Source organism: Hemicordylus capensis, chromosome 4 (genome assembly GCF_027244095.1).
Source record: "Hemicordylus capensis ecotype Gifberg chromosome 4, rHemCap1.1.pri, whole genome shotgun sequence".
In the NCBI taxonomy this organism is placed as follows: Eukaryota; Metazoa; Chordata; class Lepidosauria; order Squamata; family Cordylidae; genus Hemicordylus; species Hemicordylus capensis.
The window spans coordinates 49,594,074-49,613,305 of NC_069660.1; the positions used below are offsets into that span (position 1 = coordinate 49,594,074).

Below are 19,232 nucleotides of genomic sequence, written 5' to 3' on the forward strand. Positions count from 1 at the left end.
GGGAGAGAGAAAGTGAGAGAGAAAGAAAAAAAGAAGGAAGGGGAAGAGAGAAAGAAGGAAAGGCGAGCAACTGGCCCAAGCATGTCAGCAGCTTGAGGAGAACGAGCGGCCATGATGGCGGTGGCAGCAGCAAGGAAGGGCCCAGACAACAACTGCTGCTGTTTGGTGCTACTGAGGTCATTGGCGGAGGCAGGCAGGCAAGGGACGAGCATGGGCCTGTCAGTGGCCTGAGGGCAATGAGCGGCCATGGCAGTGGCAGCAGTGAGGAAGGGCCCAGTCAACCACTGCTGCTGATGCTCCTGTGGGGAGAAGCAGATCTTGGGTGAGGGTGGGGAGGTCTCTGGGGATAGAGGGTTGCAGCCTGGCCAATAGGCGCCAGCAACACTGCAGCCGCAACCAAGAGGGGTGAGGGGGATGGAAGCAATGGGATGGAAGAGGAGGAGCAGGAGTGTGGCTCAGGTGGGGGTGGAGAGATCTGAGGAGAGGGGGCTCTGGCAGAGGGTGAGGGGGGAGCAATCATATACTAGTGTGCAGATGTTCTGTGTGGATTAAGGTAGTTAAAATTATTTTCTAAACAGATCTCAAGAAACCATGCAACAGTGTCCACTATTCCTACCTGATGCTGTGGGCCAAAACTGGAATCCAGCTTGCTACAGGAGGTGAGAGAGAATAATGGAAGACTTGATGGTTGATGTATCTTGGCAAGAAGAAAAACTGCTGCACACTCTGGCATCCCCCAGAACTGTTAAAAGCTAAATATATGCTTGGGATCTGGCAAGCCTTTCCAATAAGTTTTGTAAGGGAATGGGGCAGGGTTTTGTCCTGAGGAGATGCAATCTAGAAGGCAGAAATCATTCCAGGCATCCCTCTTCACTTTAAACCACAAAGTACTGGGGAGGGAGTTCTATGTGGGGGATTATTAGAGGCTTATTAGTAAGTATTAGTCTTCCTTTTGCCCAGTTTCTCTCAAGACCACTGGTGGGAGGAAAGAGCAGGAAAAGTGAAGAATTTAAGAGCCAACACACAAGACCAGCTGGGCAAATGAATCCATCAGATTTTTATTGTGTTTCAGAGCATCCTAGCATGCAACTCCAGGCCAGTCATCAAACCCAAAAGTGAGAATGTAGTCATCACAGTACTATAATGCCCTCCAGCTAACCTCCTAGCAAGAGCATCAGACCAGACTACTTCAAACTGATGCCTTTTCACATGTTACTTTTCCCCTTGCAGAGATTAACAGCAAAGAGGAACATGTGTGAAACGTAAAATTTGACAAGTTGCATGAATGCCTCTTTTGCTTTATGCAAACGAACTGATTAAATCATGGAGCAATCAAACTTTCTGATTCTAGTGTTGTAAGAGAGGAAGAAGAACTTCTCCCCATGCACGTTCTACAAACCATGCATAATTTTATAAAACTCTATCATGTCTCCTCTTAGTTATCTTTTTTTTTCTAAACTAAAAAGCCCTAAAGGTTGTAGCCTTACTTCATAAGGAAAGTGTTCTAGCACTCTGATCATCTTGGTTGCCCTCTGCTTCACCTTTTCTGATCCTTAATATACAGTTTATTTTTTATAAAATAAATGTCCTAATTATTTCTGTGATCCTTTGCTTTCCTCTGTTTCCATTCATCTACTTTTTCTGTATGGTGCAAGGCTCGATAAACACTCACACAGACAGCAGAGAATGTTGTACCAAGTAGGCAAAACAAGCTGCTACTATAGACTGATTTTCTCAAGACAAGTTCAAGACAATTGATGTGTCCTATGAAGAACATTGTAGAGCTGGAAAAGGTGCAGAAGAGGGCAACCAAACTGATCAGGGGCCTGGAGCACCGTCATTATGAGGCAAGGCTACAGCATCTGGGGCTTGTTAGTTTGGCAAAGAGGCGACTACAGGAACACATGTTAGAGGTGTATAAAATTGTACATGGAGTAGAGAGAGTGGACAGAGAGGAATTTTTCTCCCTCTCTCACAATACTAGAACCAGGAGTCATCCCATGAAACTGAAGTTCAGGAAATTTAGGACCAACAGAAGGAAGTACTTTTTCACACAGTGCATAATTAACTTATGGAAATCTCTGCCATGGGAATGTGGTGATGGCCACTAGCTTGGATGGCTTTAAAAGAGGCTTAGACAAATTTATGGAGAACAGTAATAGGCCACCTCCAGCCTCAGAGGCAAGATGCCTATAAATATCAGTGCAGGGGAGTAGCAGTAGGAGAGAGGGCATACCCTCACCTGTGGGCTTCTCAGAGGCATCTTGTGGGCCACGGTGTGAAACAGGATGCCTGGATAGGGCTTAGGTATGATCCAGCAGGGCTGTTCTTATGCAGATCTCCACTTCGAGATCATGTATCGGGTCCAGGCATAGGACTGCTCTTTCCTCTTCTGTTACCCAGTTCCAAACTCCATGGTCATTGAAGCAGCTCAGGCAAAAGCCACACCTCTGCTTGTGCCAAAACTCATGAGGCTGAGTTCTAAAAAGTTTCTGTGAAGGTGCAGAACTCAGGGCTGGGAAAGACTCCTGCCTGAAACCTTGGAGGCCTGCTACCAGTCAGTGAAGACAATACTAAGCTAGATAAACCAGTGGTCTGACTCAATATAAGGCTCCCTATGTTTCTCAATATAACTTCCTATGTTCCTAAGAATATTTTACTTAACTACAAGCAGAACAATATCAATAAAATACATAAAATACATCCCTTACATATAATACATGGAGTTATAGATATTACATGTATTAAAATGTACTCTGGTTGTGTAACTATACATGTAATACACATTTTTGTGAGGGGGGGAAGAGAGTGAGAAATTGTGACAAAAAGGAAAAGAAAAGGATTTTTAAAATGTTTTTTTTAATTGACACAGTTTATGGACAAATCCCATGGACAAATACAGTTGGAGAAACGCCCTTGGCTTGAAGCAAAGATCTTGTTTTCCACAGAGCTATGCTGCCTGCTACTAAAAGACACAACAGCAATTGACAACGACAGCACAAGAAATAAAATTCATTATTGGTGGACTGCCCTCTCAGGGGATAGAAAAGTGTGAGCTACCTAAACGAGCTAGAATCCAGTTATGGTTTCTTTAGAAAGTTGTTGACATGTTTAAGATTGATGATTTTAAGCACTGCTCTCTGGGCCTCCAGTACAACAAGGCTTACAGAGGGAGGCAAACGAAAGAATGGTGTGGACAGCTGCAGTTTGGAGAAAGAATGTTGCCATTGCAAGTCCTAGCCAGAATCTGGAAGCCCTGCTTAAGCTGTGGGCTCCCTTCCAGCATGCTGTGTGTTAAGGAATGTCCTATCACCCTTCAGAGTAATAGAACTATGTGTAACTGCTCACTCCCTGGCATGCTTCTGGAGGTGGCCTTCCATCGCCCCTAGTGACCTCAGACATAGAGGGGAGAAAGGAGGAGATTTTCACTGCCACTTTAGTCCTCTTCTCCCACCCCCCACTTCTTGGTAGCTTCACTGGCTCCTCCCCTTCAAGGGAGTTACAGTTATCAGCCCTTGCTGGCCAGTCTCCTAGCCTCTTTAAACACTGTAGTTGTCAGCAGCACAGACACTGGAAGGGTATTCTTGCTTCTGGAAAGAGGTCTATCGCAACCTCCTTTAGCAATCCCATCAGAGCATGGCCATGGCAGCATCACTCACTCAACTTCTGCCACAAGCAGTGACAATTGCCCAAAAGCCTGCATTGCATCCTGAGCACTGTAAGACCATAGTCCAGTGGAAGAGCATCTAGGTCCCAAGTTCACTTCCTGGCACCTCCAAGTAGGGGTGGGAGAGTCACTGCCAGTAGGTGTAGCCAGTACTGATCTAGATGGACCAATGGTCTGACTCAGTATAAGGCAGCTTCCTATGTTCCTAAGGGGGCTGTCAGGACAAACCATAAGTCATTCGTGGAAAACAGCAACTATCTCTCCCTCTCCAAAACACCCCTCTCTCCCCCCACACCTGTGGCTATTCAATATGTGTGCTTCATGCTCTTGATCAAAAGATTTATGAGGCTTTGAAGCTAGCTTAAAACCAAATGTTCTAATTCCACCAAAAGATTATGTGGAAGTATTCAGACATACAACTACTCTTGTATCTTGTGGAATGCACAAATCAGCTGTCATAAAATGTGGGATGCTTGTAAAGATGCTTGGATTGCATTCTAACATTTCACATGATGGAAACAAAATATTAGTGGGTTATTACCTCTAAAATGGCCTGAATCCACAGTTCTCTGACCCTGTTCAGAGAGAAAAACGGCTAAGACTCACATTTAAAGGCTTTCAATACCACCAAAACCAAGGAAAGTGAAAGAAAATCTAATAACTTCCAAGTTCCATTAGTGTCCACATAAGCTCTGCAAGGCAGAGCAGAGATGAGAGGATGCAAACTAAACACAAAATATCATTATCAACACAATCATGCAAGTAGTCAAGTGAGATATATTTTCAAAATCTTTCCTGATAACCTTTACATCAGTCTAGCCAATTTCTGTGTACAACTCTTTTCACAAAAAGATATTCTTATGAAGTTTATTCTGTTCCCTAATTCATGACGTTTTGAGGATACAAGGTCTTTTAAACACAGTATGAGCTCATGACAACCTGCAGCCGCTTTCTTCATACAACAATGCTTGTCTTAATCAGCAAGGAACAAACATGCTTACTGAAGTTTGTTAAAGAGATTCTCACATTTCAAACAATATCTTCAGAACATTTAAAAGATTTTTCTCCTTACAAACCTAATGCAGATATCCTCAGTCTTCAGCAACTGTATCTCTTATGTGCATCCTGCTTCCCCACATAAGCTATGGTTCAAGTGGGTTTTACTATTATTTATTACATTTGTATTCCACCTTTCCTCCAAGGAGCCCACTTTTCCTCACAATAATCTGTGAAGCAGTGCTCAAGATCACCCAGTCTTCATGAAGTGATTATTTGAACCTAGGTTTCTCCCATCCACATCTAACACCCTAGTTCACATAGCATTTGCACATCTTTACAAAGGGATTTTCTGAGATTCTGTTAGATTCACCACAGAGCATCTGCCTAAATTACTTTTGCTCAAGACTGCTGTCCCAGGGGTTTTCCTGAGTAGGACAGACATCAGAACCACTTATTTTCCACAATCAACTATCAAATAAGTGCAGATCAGCCTTCAAGACTATCTGTGTCTTAAGACTCTTCCGAAAGCAGGGAATGTATGTGGGTAAGGACACTCAATTCATTACTAACAAAAGAGAGGTTTGAAGGCTGTTTACCTTCCAGTCTCTGGCCTCTTCTCCAGGCTGTTGTCGTCTTTACCCTTCTCCATCTCTTGTAAAAGGGCCATTTGGATTGGAGTGTTTCGCCCATCACTACTTGTGCTTCCCCTGTGTTGGGATGCCCGGAAATCAGACTGAGAATTGCGTTTCATGGCTTGAAGCTGGGCCAGTGGCACAATATCACAGCCTTGTGGCCTATGCCACACTGTCTGCTGCGTGATAGCATTGTAGTAGTAGAAACGGTTGTTGTTTTGATCAAAGAGCTCCCACCACTGGTTCTCATCAGACTGACGAACTCTGAGGTTGGGTGGAGGCTCCCAGCCACACTCGCCAGTTGTCAAGTTGACATACATTCGCTCCCGAGAACGAGGCTCAATTATCTCCACCCAATCTGAGCTGAAATAAAGAAAAGACACAATTAGTTTTGGCTGAAAGCACAAGAGAGTCTTGTCAGGACCACGCAAATGGCTGGATTTGGAACCCGTAGGTTCCTTTACAGAACATAAGAACTGTCTGATGGTTGTAAAAGATGTGAACATATATGAAACACATATGAAAGGCTGAGCAGACAAGCTACCACAAGCTAACCTTGTGCAAACCATAATCTAGTACATCAGAAATCTCTTAGGGCAGATTCTGACCTATAGTGAACCCTTTCTCACGATCCATGAGAAGGGCTTGGCAGGCAAGCAAGGAGGAAGGTTCACTAATCTTATCTTCCCTGCAGACAATCTGTCGAAGGACCTGGGTGGATCACGCACCCAGACAATCCTCCACTGTAGCATGGAGGGTCGGGGGCCAGGATACGTTGTCCTGGCCCCTGGAAATCCCATGATGCACCGCATGAGTGTGCAGTGCATTCTGGGTATCCTCCTGCTGACAGGTGGGAGCCCCACAGTATCCGAGCCCCAGCTGCAAGCAGCCAGTACTACCAGACGATCGAAAAATTGGGCTAAAGTATAGCTTGCTCTCTTAATCCCATATAAGAGGCTGGCCTCTTTGGCGGGTTTGCCACTGAAGCGCTGCTGGGATTGGGTGTGATCCCAGCAGTTCTTACGATCAGCCAAGACTGGGCTCAACTTCCTTAGCCCAGTTTTGGCTGATTGTAAGAACAGCCTCAGTACGCAGAATGGCAACCAGATGAAATACAACAAAGGTAGCTTCACACAGCAAGCAGTTTGCACAAAGGCTCCTAATATAGTTTGGAAAATTTTCACCATGCCATCTGCAGAAGCCGCTTCGTACAAATTGCTTGCATGTGGAGCTTTCTCTACGGTTCTATTCCAAGTCGCTACCATGCTACCTCCTTCAGGCATGAACTGGCAGTTTTCTAACTGCAAAACACAGAAAAATCCAACTGTTCTATTCACAATGAGGTTGTTGTGTTGTTGTTTTTTTGTTGCAATGGATAAAGACCCCCCAAAGGCCTCAAAGTATTAATAATTACAAGCTCAACCATCCAATATAATTCAAAAGGAGATACTTTCTCCACTATAGACTCCTTTAAACTAACATTTAAATAGGATAAACTGCATAGTTGTTGAGATGATGGGGGATTAGACAGAGCTAGCAGTAAATTGTATCAGCAGCCCGAGGGGGTGGGGGGCTGTAGTATGGGAATTAATGTCTGGGAGCCTTTAAATACCAAAGCATTGTTCTCAGAAGTATAAACAACAGAGGCTCCAACTTTGTCTGACCTGAATGCTACTGCTTTGTCAGGGAAATTCTTAGTACACTCACAGATTGTATTTTGTCCTGTTCAACATGCCACAGAAAGGCATGATTGCTCCCTGCCCCCACTGAAGCAGTGTAAACACAGGATCTCTCTCCAACACAGAGCAGACCAAGAAGTTGCTACAAAATGTCCTGTATAGTTACATATAGACATGCAAGTCATTAACAGCTATCCTGTCTGCATTAAAATGTTTCTAACAAGATGTTCAAAATCTTCTCTTCTGTTATCACAGTTACACAGCCATAATTCATACAGTTTCTCAGCCCCTTTAACCTGGCCTATCCATCTAGGCCAGCCTACACAACCTAAGGCCCTCAGGCCAAATCCGACCCATGAGGACTTTTTTTGCTCGCCCCCATGTAGGAATATCCTGCAACAGCAGCAGGAGACATGAAGAGCTCTTGGCTTGTTCCCTCTTTTCTCCAGAAACTGTCTTACAATGCCATCCTATGCATGTATTTTCCAACCACTATCCTTGGAAAAAGTTTTGACACTTTTGGAGAAGACTTTTGAGGATACCATGAGCAGCCAGGAAAACAAACAAATGGATCATAGAACAAATCAATCCAGAAGTTTCACTCGAGACACAAATGACCAGGCTCAAACTATCATACTTTGAACACATTATATGAAGATCCACTTCCCTTGAGAAGTCCATAATGCTGGGGGAAATTGAAGGAAAGAGAAGAAGAGGACCAGCAGCAAGGTGGATGGACTCGATTACAACAGCAATGAATGCACCACTGAGACACCTTAAAGGCCAAGTTGAAGACAGATCATCCTGGAGAGAATCTACCTATGTGGTCGCTAAGAGTTGACACCAACTTGATGGCACTTAAACAATCAATCAATCTTTGGTTAAAATTGTGGGTCCCTTAATGAGGGGGAAAGATCCACAAAACAATTGCTTTTTAAAACATTATTAATTAAGTTTAATTCAATAATACACTGAAAACTGACCTTGGCCCCACGCACCAAGTCATGGTTGGTTCCAGCCCACTGGGACATTTGATTTGTGCACCCCTGATCTAGGCCAAAATTTGCAAGTCCAGTCCCAATAATGAGCTTTTAAATCTAGTGTTAAGCCTGAATATAAATGGTCAGATTTTCCAAAATGGTCAATGGAAAACCCAGGACTCATATTTTCAAGTGCTAATATAGCTTCTTATTTATTTCCTGATTACAGATGCCCATTCCCCCCACCCCCATTATGTTTTTCAGTTACTTGTATGTATTTGTATCTGTTATTGAAATTCAAGTAAATACCTATATTGCTGACACAGTACAGTTGGCTCTTAATTGCCTAATATGAAACCAGTGCTCCAAGTTCGTTCCGTCAAATATTGTTATTTATTTTATGAAAATATTACGATTCCCCTATTGGGGGGCGGTGGGCTTCTTCTTCCTGGCTGCCAATATCTCCTGCAGCTCCTGGTTCCAGCAGGCAGACCCATAAGGAACTGGAAGGGGGCAAGGACAAACATCTCCAGATGTTCCAGCTGCAAGTGTATGCTGGCCTGGAAATAGCTGCTGAAGCAGCCAGACGTTAGAGTCCTTCACAGATGGAGGTTTCCTCACTGAAGCTGCTATTTCTTGTAGCTTCTGGCTCCAGGAGGCAGACATAAAAGGCAGGTGGTGGTTGGCAAATTTTTACAAGCTTCTCCCCAGTAGTCTGGTGTTCCAACTAACTGGAATGTTAGCTATTTGCTTATTTTAAATTTTTATGCCCTGAATTTCCCCACAAAATTCAAGGCAGCTTACAGAATTAGAATTTAACAACTGATGTTCCAGATATTGGAATACATGTATTCCTGTTCCAGATAGCAAATTAAATGTTGCCATTTTCATCATTATTGTTTTGTTTTACAACATTACTGAGATTGTGGGGCAATCTGCAATCACGTACACAAGGTAAGAGTCCAATCAACATCCCTGTCTTATTCTCTGTGAAGCTCAAACACAAAGGAAGCAACTACATGAGGCTCTCTTTGGGCACTGGATGCTCTTGTGCATTTAATATCCAGTACATACTTAACAGGTCTTCACTGGGGTCTTTCGCTCTTCTGCAGGGCAGGCTGAGACAGCAGGACCAGCATCAGGTGCACATGTAGTTTGTGTCTTTCATCATACTTTCTTTTACAAGAGAATTTCACAGACTTACCAGTCTGCCATTAAAACACTCAACTAGAAACAGGAGTTTTTCCATGATGGGGAGTTTATTTTTAAAAGTTTCAACCTTTTAAAAAATGACCAGAATTCACTAGCATCCTGAATCACACCCGGAAGCAGTCTAGAAACCAGTGCAGCTGACAAAGGACTGATGTAATATGGCCCAAGAATCTCAAACCAGTTAAGACTCTTGCAGCTGCATTTACCTTCTGTAGGGCTGTCTATGGATTACCTCTTGTAAAGTAATGCCCTCCGTTGTAGGATGGTAAACTATTCTGTACAAACCTTGCTAAATTAAATGGGAAGTTATGAGAAGTTCAGGGGTTTATGCCAATCTTTCTCAGATTAGTTTGTTGATCACTGAGACTTTAAGAAGACTTTAAAATAACCTTGTCTCTGATGAGGCTTGTGACCACTGTTAAAAACAACACATTTCAGTCATGTCCTAGAGATCATGATCCTCCATGCCCTCTAAAGCAAATGCATTCATCTGTGTTTTCATGTTAAGCCTGTATAGAATACCACTGTCCTTTATAACCAAGGAAGATATACAACTTTTGCAAAAATGAAAACTCAGCCTTACACGATATAAGAGAAATCTCAAAGACCAAAGAATTGAAAACCTAACTGAAAATCTCAACGACCATAGAATTGAAAATAAAAAGTAGAAGAGCTGGTAACTGAGATTCAGTTTGCTTCTAGAACATTCATAGCTATACACCTGCAGTTCTAGAGGTGGGACAGTAGGTGTGTCCTGTGCAATATTAAAAGTTCTGCCACAAAAGGTGGTGAATTTTGGTCAGAAGAGCTTCTATTTTGATGATATCTCATTTCTTTTCAGCCACGATTTAAAAAACGGATTCCTGGCATCCCAGGGAGGCCTGCCAAAATCCCACTTTTGCTGCCACTGCCAAACCCTACCCCTTGGCCTGGTATCCTCCATCCTTCTCCAGCTCCATCTGTGGATCTTGTTGAAAGTTTCATGAGAGTCCTGAGTCCCCTCTCACGAGACTTCTGACGAGATCCACAGATGGATCTGGAGGGGGACAGTAGAGGCGGCTCCTGGTAGCCCAGAGCCTCCTGGTTGCCGTGGTGCAGCTGGCACACGTGGAGACATCCAGCAGCAGCAGCCACACATTCCCTTCACAATTTGGTTTCTGCAGGTCAATGGGAAGTATCTTATTAAGAGTTTCGTTAAAAAAAATCATCCATCTTCTGAGCATGTCTGTGTAAAACATAGTGCTTTCAACTAATTTAAGTGGCAGAATTGAATGTCTATTTGTATATCTGCAGAAACAATTATGGTTAATGCCTCTGTTTTCACAAAAACTTGGGCATTGCAATATTCATGGTTCCTGCGGTATGGTATAATGGTGTCATACAATGTTATAAAGGTATAATATAATGTAAGTTTCAAGGCCATAGAAGTTCAAATAACAGCATAACATGGGGCTAAAGACAGACGGGAGCAAAAAGTTTTTGCTTATCCCAAGCTAGCATGGCTACATTACATCAATGATTTGATTTTTATTGTTATCTGCTTCTTTGGCTTTGGAATGCACTCCCTGTTGAAATAAGAGCCTCCCCATCTCTGACAACTTGTAAAAAGGCAATTAATACACATCTGTTTGCCTAGGCTTTAAATTAGATTTACAGGTTTCAAAAGTTTTAAACAGTTTTTAACAATGTGTTAAATTGTAAATTGTTTTAATGTGTTAATGTTTTAATTCTATTTTTAATTTGTACTGTTTTTATTGTAAACCATGCAGAGAAGTGAGTTTGGGGTGGTATACAAAGATGTTAAACAAACAAACAACCAAATAATCAAACAATCTATAATGTCAGGAGCTCTAAAGAAAGCTAGTGGAAAAGCAGAAAACAAATGTCCTCTGAGACGCTGCTTGCTACACTTTGTTTATTCTGCAGGTGCTTTCATAAAGTCTCATTGTGCTGTGCACATCCCAGTGGGTCTTCAAAAAAGAGATCTGCCAAGTGTGTGTGTGTGTGTGTTTGCATGCAGTAACAAATTTCTATTTGGCTGCTGGAAAAACGTTTTCAGATACAGTGTGGGAAATTAATATGGTGGAGTCATATAGGTCAAACAACATGCCACATATCAGACCACTATCTATTTAGGGCATCAGTAAATCTGTTTAGTAATTTCTAATTTAATTTTTGAGAAAAATCAATGCAACTTTTAGATCTTCTCTGAGAAACCCACATGATTCTCTGTCATCTCATTCTCCTCTCCACACCCTCAACTCTTCTTCTCAGAAGGAATGGGTTCCCTTGGCGCTGTGCTGCCTTTCTACCTCCCATTCTAAACACAGAGCTCCAAACTCTGGAGACTCTGCACAGGGTGGGCTTTGTCTCCTATATAACCTTAAGAGAAAATGAAAGAATTGCCTCAAGTCAGTTTTTATTTACCACAGCCAGCAGATCAGGTGAGTGGCTAATTACAAGCATGGATCAGACTGTATTTTAGTACATGCAGACAGATTAGAGGGGCGGAGAGCAATAATTACATGTCACTGCAAAGGCCTAACAGAGACAAGACAGACAGTATCAGGTATTAGCAAGGCATAGTAAGACTCTCTCACAGTTGATTCATGTTTTGCTAGTTTTACTTCAGGCAGGAGGCAGAAAAGGACCAATTCCAACCGCAGTAAACAGAATTCAAGATCATTTAGTGATGCCCTTTAAACTCAGGATCAAAAGATCCAGGGCACAGGAAGTATAATGTCAACAATACTCTGAATAAGGTTTGACCTCCTGGTACATTGGCTTTTATGTTCCTGTTTCTGTATAATACTTAAAATGTCTTTATTTTTAATATTTGTTTTTATATGATTTTGATGTAGGGTTTTTTGTGCTTAATTCATAAACCAAGTAGAAAAAGTTAAATCAAAACCACATTTGGCACAAGCCATAAATCTAGTTTGATTGATACAAGCAGCCTGGAGAATAAATAATGTTGGAAAGAGAAAGTGCAAGCATTTGGCACACTGACAAGGGAAATCTGAATGTACAGGATAACTCGTTGTATTTAAAAGAAGCATAGCACACCTGATCAAAATGCACTAATATACCTGTAATTAGCTCTCCACGCCTCCTGCCAGGGCCCTGTGCTTGTACAAACATGAAACAAACTAACCAAATGCTCAGCTGGATAGCATGTTGGGTAATCACATCATGCAGCAATGGCCTGGCACCAGGATCCAACTGGCTCTGGTGCTTGGCCTATAAAAGCATTATTGAGCCTCTGAGTATTTCCTGCATTTTAACCTCCAAATTTCTTAGTCATGCTTTTGGAATTTCACATTGTTCTTAAGATGCTAGAATGGTCCACAAAAATAGAAATATAGAACTGCTACAGATTCTGTCCTAGGATCAGACCTTTCATACCTCAGGCACTGCTAAGAGATGCTTGTCCAGCTTTTTCTTGAAAGCCTTCAGATTCCACACTCTTCACAAGCAGCTACAAATGAACTGCTTTTCAAATTGCCCAATACAGACCAAGCTAATTTCTCACTCTCCTGTTTGTCTGTGATGAGTCCCCAGTTGGCAAACGGCATACACTGAGCTACAAATCAGGACTTTCTGGGTTTGAATCTTGCCTCAACCATGAACTCACCAGGTGGCTTTAGGCAAGCCACTCCCTCTCAACTTCATTTCCCCAACTGCAATGTGGAGATATTACTACTTATTCATTTTACAGGATTCTTGTAAGGATTATGTCATGATAATACATGTGAAACAATTTGTACATTCAAAATGTGTGCTATAAAATGCTCTAGTATTATACTATTTATCACTGTTGTATCTTCAGAGTGTGGTTTTAAAGTTGGAGGAAGAAACATCAATAACCTGCGCTACACTGACGAAACCACTCTGATAGCTCAGAAAAAGCATTGATGCTTTTGAACTTCAGTGTTGGAGAAGACTTTTGAGGATACCATGGACAGCCAGGAAAACAAACAAATGGATCATAGAACAAATCAATCCAGAATTTTCACTCAAGGCACAAAAGACCAGGCTCAAACGATCATACTTTGGACACATTATACGAAGACCCAGCTCCCTTGAGAAGTCTATCATGCTGGGGAAAATTGAAGGAAAGAGAAGAAGAGGATGACCGGTAGCAAGGTGGATGGACTCGATTGCGACAGCAATGAATGCACTACTGAGAGACCTTAAAGGCCAAGTCGAAGACAGATCATCCTGGAGAGAATCTATCTATGCAGTCGCTAAGAGTCGACACGGACTTGATGACACTTAATCAATCAATCTTCAGAGTACAGGATGAGTAACTGTAACTGATCTACTTCTTTCTTGTCAAGCTGGTGGTTTTGCTAAAAACCACTAGCCACTGCAAATGTAGAAAGAATGCACCAGCTTTTAGGAAATTAACATCTAACCTGTATTTATGAGAGGAGCAGTGCTCCCTCTAACAGGGATCCCCAGATGTTGTTGACTACAACTCCCATAACCCCCAAGCAAAGGATATTGTAGCTGGGGATGCTGGGACCTGTAGTCAACAACATCTGGGAATCCTGTTAAAGGGAACACAGGAGAGGAGATTGGACATTAGACCAAGAGTGAGCCCATTGTTGAAAAAATTGATTGTTGAAAAATATGTTGTTGAAAAATTTCCCCCCTGAGGCCTAGTATTTGTCATGCTTTGAAAATTCAAGCTTACAAATAGAGGAGGGCAATATGCATGCTAGATCAAAGTTATAAGAACCTGACTCAGTTCTCATCACTGCCAAAAGGGTGCCCCACTTTCTTATAAATAGCTGGACACTGGTAGAACATTCTCAGGCATGCACACACTCAAATCTTTGTAATAATCAAACCTGACTCAAGATGATACAGTAGATAAGAGCATAAGGCTTAGACATGGAGCAGCTGGGCTTCATCTTTTGAAAGTGTCACTCTAAACCAGATCAGCCTATTTAAATGTAGCTCCATATTGTATTTCTGAGATACACTTGAACCGATTGCCCAATATGACAATTTTGGTGCATGGTGCAAGTATAATTTGGACACATACAACCTTTGGAAGATGTTTCCTTAGTAAAGGTAAAGTGTGTCGACAAGTCCATTTCGACTCCTGGTGCCCACAGAGCCCTGTGGCTGGTACTATCTCATTGTGAGATCAATGTACTGTAATACACTGTGACATTGTACTGGTGCAACTGGATATACCCCAAGTCCTCCTAGGCAGGTCTTCATGTTTTTCTTTTTAGCAAGTTCTGATGCACTGATTCAGCACATCAGATCCTCCACAAGTTACACAGCTCCTGTTTACAAAGTTGCAGTGGTCACTCACAATCCACACAATAGAGTAAGTCAGGACAGGTGGTGCAGAACACAAAGGGCACAAAACCCCATCCTCAACACGGGAGCTTCCTTTTTTGGTTGCCAGTGATCACACTTCTGGTTCTGCACTAAACAGGAGTACCAGCTAGGCTTGTGCCCAAAACGTTTCAGAGGCCATTGTAAAGGCCTCCGAAATGTTTCGGCGCTGGGGCAGGATTCGGTGCTTCAGCACCGGCGGGGGTACTACCTTAAGGGCGGGGGAGGGTGTACTCACCCCCCCGCACTGCGTTTCCCCCGCCGGCGCTCTCCAAATTTCAAGCCCCTTGGGGCGGCAGCATTCCTCCCTGCCGCCCCGTTCCCCCAGTCGGCCGGAAGTCGTGAGCGCGCAGGCGCCCGTTGTGCGTGCACGCGCACGGCAGGCGGACGCACGCGCGCTCACGACTTCCGGCCACTTCCGGCCGACGAGGGGAACGGGGTGGCAGGGAGGACCGCTGCCGCCCCGAGGGGCTTGAAATTTGGAGAGCGCCGGCGGGGGAAACGCGGCGGGGGAGTGAGTACACCCTCCCCCGCCCTTAAAGTAGTACCCCCACCGGTGCCGAAGCCTATTCGGGCACATCCCTAGTACCAGCCACTCAAGTGAAGAATATGCCTCTATAATCAAACTGCAAGGCACTATTTGTTCCAGGATTTATATTAACAAGCAATTGGTTCAAGACGCAGCTTTTCAGTTATATCCACAACTTCAATTGAACACAGTAACATGTATTTTAAAAACCCAAAGCCAACAAATGTAAACTCAACTAGTCAGACTACATACATAGTTATGTCCACCAAATCAAGGCAGAAAGTAGGGATGTGCAAAAAGTTTCGCCATCAAAATATTTCAACTCAAAATGGGCTGCTTTGAGTGTCTCAAGCCCAAAACAAAATGCCCTTTTAATAAAGGGCCTATTTTGAACTTGGCACAGAACAACTCCCTTTCAATTCGAAACATTTTGACGTTTCAGGCACAATTTTGGAGGCCTGTTTTCCTCTTGCTGATTGGTTTTCTGGCACAGACTTCCAATTGGCTTGCAGTCTGGACAGTGACAGCTGTCTGTGTGTGTGTGTGTGTGTGTGTGTGTGTGTGAAATATTTATCATATTTATATTTATATGCCATCTGATATATACCTAGGTGGTATACATAATCTAAGATGCAATATAAAAACAAACAAAACAGTTTCATAGAATAAAACCAATTACAATTATTTCTTGGTGATTGCTGTGATGAGCTCCATGTCTGGCTTTGAGACTAACTTGTGCTTCACTCACTGCTCTGGGCTGCTCTGCAATCTGCACTGCAAGGTGTACTCAGTCAAAATGTGGCTGAAGTTGCTCTAGTTGAGCGTATGGCTATGCTTGCTGGAAAGGGTGCTGCTGTGGCAGCTGTTGCAATGCTAGGAAGGAAAGACAGTCATAATTGTGTGTGAGAGAGCAACTTCTGCCAATTATGTTACTGTAGCACAGGCACTGTGGCTGGCAGTAGATTCTGGGTCAGTGATTCTTTTTAGGCCATTTTTGGACTATGTTTGAAATGAGTGTTATGTGTTGGAAGCGATAGATTCCCTTTTCAGTGTTTTTCAAGGCAGGGTTGCAAAATGCATTGCAACACTTGTGTGTGCAATCTGTGAATGAAGTTTGTTTCAGCCATTGGGAACAATGGGGAAACTCAAAACACCCCCCCACACACACACACACACCTTGTTCCCCATGGGTAGCTCCTAGGTACACAAAGTGGGTTAGGTGGTAGGGCATGATGGTTGCTACCTACCACACAGAAGAAATGGGCAAGCGGGTGGGTGGTTAATTTTTTAAAAAAAAACCTTTCCCCAATAGGATAGGGTCCTATAGGGGTTTTCGGGAAAGGTTAAAAATGTGTTTAAAATCACCTGCTTGCCCATTTTTTTTGTGGATTGGGTGGTAAGTAGCACCCATTGTGCCCTACTACCTAACCCACTTTGGTGTCCCTAGGAGCTACCCATGGGGAGCAATTGGGTGTTTTGAATTTCCCCATTGCTCCCTACGGCCAAAACACTCAAAATGTTTCGAGAAACAGTTGTTCTCTCAAAACAACCAGGTTGACCACTCTTGAAGAAACGTTTTGGCCATCTGCATTTTGTTTTGAGCTCAAAACAAAACACAAAACCTGTTTTGTGCAGGTCCCTAGCAGAAAGGGAGCAGGCTGCAAGTCCTGCCATCACTGGGTGTGGAGTGGGGTGGAATTCCAGTCAGTGGTCCTCTAAGATTGATCAGTTGCAAGAATATAGTGTCTGATCAACTGAAAGTATTAAGGCTGTCTGTAAGGCAGCAAATGAGAGGGAAAGAAACTAGATTCAAAAAGGCTTTTATATCCCTGCACTTATTCAGTTTGAATGCTTCTATGCTTCTTACAGATTTACATTTTATCACAAGGTATTTGCACGGCCATGCTGTGGTAACATATCCTTTTTCAAATCAAGGCTGACTACTTTTTCCATTCAGCAGACACAGCTGTCTTTGGAATGAAGAGGATTTTATGAGTTCTCCTATTTAAATACTATACAGTAAAGTACAGCCAAGTAATCCTCATGCTGGCACTGCTCCACGGTGGCTCATGAATCATACCTAGCAGCAAATAAGAATCCACTGTGTTTGTGGAACATGCTATTTAAGGTCCAATAAGCAGCTTGGATTTCTGACTGGTTCTCTTACATCATCCATCGCTAAGCTTTTCAACATACAAGACTCAGTTAACTATCATAAGATACAAGAAAGAAGTGGTTGCAACCACCACACTACATGAAGGAAAAATGTTCAAGTTAGAGTAGTCATAGTTAAGAGAAGTCAGAAATGACATTTCTCACTAGGCACAGGGAACTTTGGTAATGTTAGAGAGCCAGCGTGGTGTAGTGGTTAGAGTGCTGGACTAGGACCAGGGAGACCCGAGTTCAAATCCCCATTCAGCCATGAAACTAGCTGGGTGACTCTGGGTCAGTCACTTCTCTCTCAGCCTAAACTACTTTACAGGGTTGTTGTGAAAGAGATACTCAAGTATGTAGTACACAGCTCTGGGCTCCTTGGAGGAAGAGCGGGATATAAATGAAATAACAACAACAACAACAGTAGAGGAGGAGAAAAGAGGCCTTGAAGAATATATCAAGGACAGTGAAGAAGATGCACTTCAAATGGTCATTAATGCGAAACTATTCAACACCAATGAAACAAAGCAGGCCTATAAGAAAGAACAAGTCAAGAACCGAGCAGAAAAATAGAAAAATAAGCCATGGAAAAATATGGTCAATATTTGCACAATATAAGTGGAAAATCAGACATCACCAAGACCTGGCAATGGCTTAAGAATGGCAACTTGAAGAAAGAAACAGAGGGTTTAATACTGGCTGCACAAGAACAGGCACTAAGAACAAATGCAATAAGAGCAAAAGTCGAAAAATCAACCACAAACAGCAAGTGCCGCCTTTTTAAAGAAGCAGATGAAACAGTGGACCACCTAATCAGCTGTTGTAAAAAGATCGCACAGACTGAATACAAACAAAGGCATGACAAAGTAGCAGGGATGATACACTGGAACATCTGCAAAAAATACAAGCTACCTGTAGCCAAAAATTGGTGGGACCATACAATTGAAAAAGTTGAAGAAAATGAAGATGCAAAAATCTGTAGACCTCCGACTACAAACAGACAAACATCTGCCACACAATACACCAGATATAACTGTAGTTGAGAAGAAAGAAAAACAAGTGAAAATAATCGACATAGCAATAGCAGGGGATAGCAGAATAGAAGAAAAAGAAATAGAAAAAATCACCAAATACAAAGATCTACAAATTGAAATTGAAAGGCTGTGGCAGAAAAAGACCAAAATCATCCCAGTGGTCATTGGCGCCCTGGGTGCAGTTCCAAAAGACCTTGAAGAGCACCTCAACACCATAGGGGCCACAGAAATCACCATCAGCCAATTACAAAAAGCAGCTTTACTGGGAACAGCCTATATTCTGCGACGATATCTATAACAACAGCAACAACATTGACAATAAAATTCTGGCATCCCAGGTCCTTGGGAAGGACTCGATGTCTGGATAAAACAAACCAGTCAATAACACCTGTCTGACTGTGTAACATAATAATAATAATGTACTAAATTGTGAAGCAGGAATAATGAGAATTATAATGCATTGTAATTACTTCCCTTTTATCAAGGCATAAGGCCTTGAGTGCACATACACTTTTCTACCTCCACAACTCACAACTCAGTCCTCCACTGGGGATACCAGATTCTCAGCAGATCAACCCAACCGGGTGGCATGTGAAATAAGGCTAGCCCAGGGACAGAAGCTGTTGATCTGGGAGGTGAAGCATATGTGCATGGGAGCTAGCTGGAGTACTGTGTAACAAACAGCATATGGCACTATGGCCATATGCTGTTTCTTCCTTCTGCAAGGTTGTGAAAATCTGCTTCTACAATGTTGTGGGACAGGGAGCAGGTGGCTGGCTGCACACCAGTGTTCATGGAAGCTGTAGAAAGTTCCATGCACTGGTCTGGATCTAAAGAACTGTGCCACAAGTTCCAGGAGCCCACTTTAGACCAATACATTCAAACAGCAGCTCTGACCTCCTAATGCCCGATGGAAAACAGCAGTAGAGAAAAAGTACAACAACAAAAGAGATTTGTGACAGGGCACAGAAGCCATTTGTTCAAAAGG

General features: G+C 42.8%; 1 protein-coding gene across 8 annotated transcripts in view; it reads right to left on the reverse strand.

Moving 5' to 3' along the window:
• The window catches only part of LOC128324039 (rho GTPase-activating protein 39-like), a 126,901-nt gene that overhangs the window by 44,725 nt on the left and 62,944 nt on the right, over positions 1-19,232 (reverse strand). For all 8 annotated transcript variants that reach the window (XM_053248137.1, XM_053248130.1, XM_053248133.1 and 5 more), the window contains one exon: positions 5,263-5,661. In XM_053248137.1, the coding sequence (XP_053104112.1) occupies positions 5,263-5,661 (399 nt within the window). The remainder of the gene's footprint in view (positions 1-5,262; positions 5,662-19,232) is intronic.